Below are 6,393 nucleotides of genomic sequence, written 5' to 3' on the forward strand. Positions count from 1 at the left end.
CTTGAAATTATTTTATTGGGATGGGTTGAGGAGACTTTATTGGTTGTTGGTTATTAGTTTAGAGTTTCAAAGATCGTTACTATAGATTATCTGATTATTTAATTGTTAATGAAGATAGTTAGCAAACGTGGTTGATGATTACTATTGCCTTGCATATCTGTGAGTTGTTTGCAGGCGTACAACGCTACCACGTGCCTGGTAACGGGCTCAGTTCGGAGCGTGACATTATATATAAAGCGAAAGCCACCCTTACTATATGGTAAAAACAGAAAGATGCAATAACAGCTCCTTGAAAAAAAAACTTTAATATTTGTGATTTTTGAGCTAATATATAAATGTTAGTTACCAAGTTAGTAGCATGGATATTAGTGATAATGAAAGTTTCACAGCCAATAAAACTCAAGCTCCCATTTCATATATAAATGATCACTTCATTTTGATCATATAAAAAGTGTATTGATCTCTAACACACATCTAGATCCAAGATCTTATCTCTTTGTGTTATGTAGACTTAAACTTCACTTCATAGCCCATCCTCCTTTACTATAGCTCTTCTGATATAGGATACAAGAACAAAAAATCTCAAACTCATCTATTAAACACTCAAGGTGAGTGACCTCTTTGTACACTTTGTATGAGTGACTTTGAAGATGAAATAGTTCCTACCACGGCAAACAAAAATCCAATCGCTATGAGGATTGCATTGAGTACTAAAGTAGGCTTTGAAATTTGAGACCAACAGATCTTCATGTAGAAGGCACATGGAAGAATGATTGAAATACTGATACTAACAAGGGAACCAGTAAGGCCGAGAACATGTTGAAAGTAAGGGACTGCGAGAGCTAAACCTAAGATCCCTATAAGTACCAATGACCCAATTGTAGCCCTAATGATCATCTTCATCCTGGAACTCATGTTAGCAGGGAGATTGTGCTCCAGTTGAATGGCAATTGGGGCAAACTCCAAAGCATACTTCGTCATCGGCGTGAGCACCGTTGCCCAGAGTGCGATTTTCGTAACAAGGAGATGGCGAGGCATGCTGAGTGTAATCTGAGGGTTCACTTCAGGGCCAAACAACTTGGCTCCCATGAAAGCAAGAGATGCATAAAGTATAGTAACTAGAGTGAAGCTTACAATTGATACCTGCAAAAAGAAGAAAAGAAAACGAGATGTGGCAATGAGAATAAGAATTAAAGATACATAAAATTCTCCGTGAGTAAGCTCAACAAGTTGAATAAAAGTTCAATGGAAAGAAATAACAATAACAATGATAAAGGAAGGAAACTGAATTTTAAAACCCGCTTGATATAATCATCCGTCTCTATCTTTTTGAACTTGATTAATTAGTTGCTTGCTGTTACAATTCTCTATTAGCTGCCATAACAATTGGATGAATTTTAAAGGGACTTTTACCTGTAGATCCCTAATCATATGGATTGGTCATCAAGAATAAAAAAATTAATTTTGTAAATGTTTTCAGTAAGTCCCTAAATCATAGTTTCAAAACTCCCTCATGTCATTGTCAACTCACCCAAGTCGACTCACTTTTACCATGACCGAGATCTTATTTGAATCCACATTTGTCCTACAACATTTGAAAGCATGGCCTTTTGGACAACATTTGCTTTTACCTTTGTATCCTTATGAAGCTAAAATTGCTTCCAATATCAGAAATCCCAAAGCTAAATATCTTTAGGAAAAAAATATGAATTTAGAAGGGAATTTTCATTAAAAACTTTGGTGTAGTATTTAGGGACTTCCCAAAATTATATTTCAAAAAGTTGGACAAACAATTCGAAATACCTCGACTTTTTTAGAACAAGTACGAGGCTTCAAGATAGGAAGCAACTGGACCACCAAGTTTAGCCTCAGGGGAAGCAGCAGGAGCAGAACGTACATGCCATTCATAATCTTCAATGACTAATTGGGAAATATGTTACAAATTAAGGAGTTTTTGGGCAAGGATCCCTTAATAGAAAGAGTGTAAATTATAGTTGCCAGAGCGGAAAGTGAGTTCAAGAAGCTATGCAGGAAGAGAAAGCAGGAGGCGTGGGTTTAGAAAAAAAAAATGTGGGAATCAAAAGGCTCTAAATAAAGTAAAGAGAAAATATGTGAGAAATATCATTGAAAGTCAACATGATGCATGTAAGAATCATCACTTGATGCGAACAAGAAGTACATAGAAAGAGTAAGATTATAATAGGTTAGGAAGGAAGGGTTAATATATGTAAGGATTACAAGCAGAAAAGAAGACGTCACAACTAATTAGAAGAAAATATTTTAGGAATTTACAGGTTCAAATGCTTTATTCACATATATTTAATGTTACGTTTTTGAAAAAAAGATCCAAATTATCACTTGAAACTTAAAAATGAGATTTCAAGTTTTAAATTCACCCTTTGTTTAAATATTCTCATTCAAAATTCTCAAAAGGAAAAAAAATACTGTTAGGAAGAAATAACTAAATATTAAGCGTACTCTTAATTAAGAGGAAACACTTATGAAGCTTCTGGGAATGGGAGCAAGAATAACTTAGCTTCCAAAGAGAGTTTCAAGGGAACGAGCTTCCATCCAAGTAGGAGGTTTCCGGTAACTATGGTGTAAACATCAGCTCCCTTAAGATAGTAAAGGTAAAATAAAATCAATTACCTTAGTGAACTTGGAAGGATCCTTCATAGCTTTATAAATGTTGGGGAACACAATATGGCCAGCATAACTAAAGATGTAAAGGCCAGATATCTCAGGAATGTTGTGGAGTTGAAGAACAGGTATACTTTGATTAGCTTTAATACCACTGAATGCTGCAGTCCATCCTACTGTTGTGAAGATGAGAAGTGACATGAGAATGCCCCCAGATGAAAGGAAAGAGATGGAGGAGAGATCTCTAAGCCAAAGACTAGGCAATGCAACTAAGACAGCAAACACTGTTAGAAGCTCTCTTGCAGAAAGATGAGGCCATGGCATTTCAAAGTGCGTGCCTTTAAACACTGTTGATAGATTGTCACTCAATGAGATGGTGTAGGAAACAAGGGCTAAGAAAATCTCCATGAACAACAAAGTAGAAGCTATGAGTCTTCCCTTCATTCCAAAAGCACGCTGTCCAATGTCTTGAAAGTTTCTAGACTTGGCACTCACTTGTAGGCATTTTCCCATGAGATGTGAGGTATATGCACAAGCAATTCCAAGCCCTACAAGGAGGAAAACAGAAGCCCATCCTCCATTCTCTAGAGCATAAGGGGTCGATAGTTGCCCAAGACCTGTATTCCATGATAAAAAGGTTAGTTAGAACATTATGAAAGATCTATCAAATCATATTTTAAAACTTCTGATTTGAGTAAAATTCAGCAAGGCTGCTGTTGGGAGATTTTGGAAAACGTTTGAGAAGAATTCAAGAAAAATTTAGAAAAGAATGCATTTTTTCTATCCACTACACATATATTTGCTATATATGTCTCATTTTCCTGAAGGCTAATGATATTCGCACTACCGTATTTTGATAATGGGGCGAACTCACGTCGCATTGTCTTTCATTATTTCATTAGTTTCCAAAGCTATTGGCAATTTCCAAAAAGCTAGCAGAAGCCAATAAAAAAAATAAAAAATAAAAGGCAAGGTGAGTTTGCCCATTATCAAAACATGGTAGTGCCATGTAAGTAGCTTTTCCTAAATAATAAAAGACAAAAAACATGGAAGGATGGTTAAATGCATGTATTCTCTAGATTATGATTTTAGTTAAATTTTAATTTTGATATTTTTACAAGATTTACAAATAATAAATGAAAATTCAGTGAATTATTTGTCAAATTTCATTTAAGTGAGAAAATTCGGGTTTCATTAGAAAAATGAGAGAAATTTTAAATTATATAGATTTTTTTAAGTTTAAAACAGGAATAAAAATTGTGATTTTCTTTAGAAATTTTCAATTATTCGGAGAAGTTTTAATGAAATGGACCATACCTACGAAAGATTATACTAAGATCATACTGAAAATGACAATTTTCATCTTATGGCTAAATGCATGAAATCTATGAGACTAACTCATGAAAAAAAAGAAGAAAGAAATCAAGTCAGCATTTTTTTACCTATTAGCATTCCAACCATGTTGATGACAGAGTGAACAAAGGAACTACTAGCCTTAGCATGGTGCCCATTATCATCTATGTCATTACCACAGGCCTCATCTCCATCTTTACACTTGCACACCTTGTTCTCCTCCACACACACTCTGCAACTAGACCACTCCACCGCAGAGCAACCATCATTCACCAACTCGCTCGCCACCTTGCTCTTGTGAGGTGGCTCGGCCGGATTGAAACATGGCAACTTTCCGACCATCTTCAACTTAACACCCATCATTTTCTTACCAAGTTCCATTGAACTTCTTCGAATACTAGACTACAATTGGATTATCAGAATCCGACACTGGATCAGCTCACTACCAATTCTTCATACAATTTGCTTAAGGTATGAGGAGTTGTTTCTGTATTTATAAAGGAGATGGTTCATGAGACTGGACAGGAAAGGCAAGAATCTTAGAGAGAGAGAGAGAGAGAGAGAGAGAGAGAGAGAGAGAGAGAGAGAGAGAGAACTGTGGTCTCAAAGTGGGTATGTTCCACCAAATTGGGAGTAAAGTCGGCAAATTGAGAAAGTGGGTTTTTGTTATAAAGCAAAGGAGAAGTGAGGTCATGTCGGATTTGTTGTTCCATTCCATATTTGAAGGGAGAGTTGTCTTTACGTATACTGTTTCCCCTTTCTATTTTCTATCTAGTTTGTTTTCTCATTCCAAAGGTTCTTTCCAACTGTTTCCATTAGTCCTCCCCTACTGGAAAATGATGCTAACTAGCTAGCAGGAAACACTCATAGCTTGACCAAAATAACCTTTTCACATCCTATCCAACACTGCATTTATCAGAGTAAAGATCATCCTAATGAAATTACATGTGGCCATTCTGGAGGTGACACATTTGATTGAAAATTAGGATTAAGCGATAGGTGCACTGCTAGGATAGGTGTAGATTGCTTATACACCACCCATCAGTGTTCTTTTTGTTGGCTTATACTAGGGGTTTTATTTAATTGCCGATATATCCCCTTTACGTTATTCTCAGGGCGGCCAAGTAAAACCGCCACAATATTACAATTTTAGTGGAAAATTTAAATGACCGACGGTAAATGAATGTCAGTGAAGCACAACCTTCTAGTAGTGCTCTTTCTGAAAAGTGACCTTATTTTGAGGAAAGTACAAAAATAAGAGAGAAAATATTCTCGGTGGCATCAGTTTATATAAAATATTAGAGAATATTAAGTATTAGAAAATATGTCTCTCACCTCCGCCTCATTTTTTTTTTTTCCAGACACTTAATTTTCCTTCTGATTGCGTATACACGGATATTTCCTTTTAATTGTTTCTAACAAAGGCATTTTATTTCTGTTTCAAGTAATCTGGGTCAAGAGATGGATGGATTTAACCAGAGCTTTCTTAACTAGGTAGTGGTAAAATTTTCCAATATCTGAAATTCTCTACATAAAAGGAAGAAAAAAGTTACAATTAATTTGCCTCATTGCTTGTGCCATATTGACAATGGTGATGACGTGACTAAAAAAAGAGACTAAATGTATTCAACCAGGTACTCAACCGGGCTTGAATATATGATAATGATCATCCAAACTGAATCTATTTCTAATAGTTAAAACCCCTCGATATATCACCTTCCCCTATGTTGTAACTACATAAAGTATTGTAATTTTAATGTACCTTGAACAACATTTTCTAAGAAGATACACTCTTATATCTTATATCACTAGATTTTTCTATGAAGTATTAGAAATAAAACATTATAAATTACCAACATAGGAACAATGACGGTTCCTTCATACGATACAAGAGATTATAAATTTATGGAGCATTAATTACGAAAGCTCCAAGTGTATTGTTATTCACACACACATATAAGTGAGTAATTTTTATTTTAGGAATGATTAGTAAAAAAATGATAAAATTTTCATTTATAATTATTGTTTCTTATCAGTAATTTGACTTTTAGGGATGATTAGGGAATTTTAGGAATTTAAATTTCTTGCATCGTAATTGACACATCTTCTCATTTATTATTGAAGCGGTCAACCACCACGTACAACAACCCATTTGTTGAGAAAATCTGCTGGGCAATCTGATCCGATCGTGCACAAATTTAACGGAAAATAAAAATAACAAACAAGCCACAAGATGAACACCAAGATTTTACGTGGTTCGGCCAAGCCTACTCCACGAGCGAGAAACACGATCTTCCACTATGTGAAAAACAAAATACAAGGATTACAATGGATTAATCACAAATCCACAAACCCGCAACCCTTCTCTTGCTTCTCAAACCAAGACCGTACAAGAGTAAC

General features: G+C 35.3%; 1 protein-coding gene across 1 annotated transcript; it reads right to left on the bottom strand.

Moving 5' to 3' along the window:
- Positions 1-395: 395 nt before the first annotated feature.
- On the bottom strand, positions 396-4,467 carry LOC143890039 (amino acid transporter AVT1H-like). Its single transcript, XM_077394563.1, has 3 exons — positions 4,083-4,467; positions 2,650-3,257; positions 396-1,143 (listed from the first exon to the last, which is right to left on the bottom strand). Exons 1-3 carry the CDS (start codon positions 4,372-4,374, stop codon positions 604-606), a joined length of 1,440 nt encoding a protein of 479 aa, XP_077250678.1. The 5' UTR covers positions 4,375-4,467; the 3' UTR covers positions 396-603.
- Between the last annotated feature and the right edge of the window lie 1,926 nt (positions 4,468-6,393).

The sequence above is a fragment of the Tasmannia lanceolata genome, unplaced genomic scaffold (assembly GCF_043159265.1).
Source record: "Tasmannia lanceolata isolate RefF3 unplaced genomic scaffold, GAP_Taslan_0.1 ptg000013l, whole genome shotgun sequence".
NCBI classification, from domain to species: Eukaryota; Viridiplantae; Streptophyta; class Magnoliopsida; order Canellales; family Winteraceae; genus Tasmannia; species Tasmannia lanceolata.

Bases quoted from the DNA above. Each gene is read 5' to 3' on its own strand.
- LOC143890039 (XM_077394563.1), bottom strand. From the start codon at position 4,374: ATGGAACTTGGTAAGAAAATGATGGGTGTTAAGTTGAAGATGGTCGGA. The intron at 3,258-4,082 runs GTAAAAAAATGC...CATGGAATACAG, and splicing joins CATGGTTGGAATGCTAATAG to GTCTTGGGCAACTATCGACC. The intron at 1,144-2,649 runs GTAATTGATTTT...TTCTTTTTGCAG, and splicing joins ATCCTTCCAAGTTCACTAAG to GTATCAATTGTAAGCTTCAC.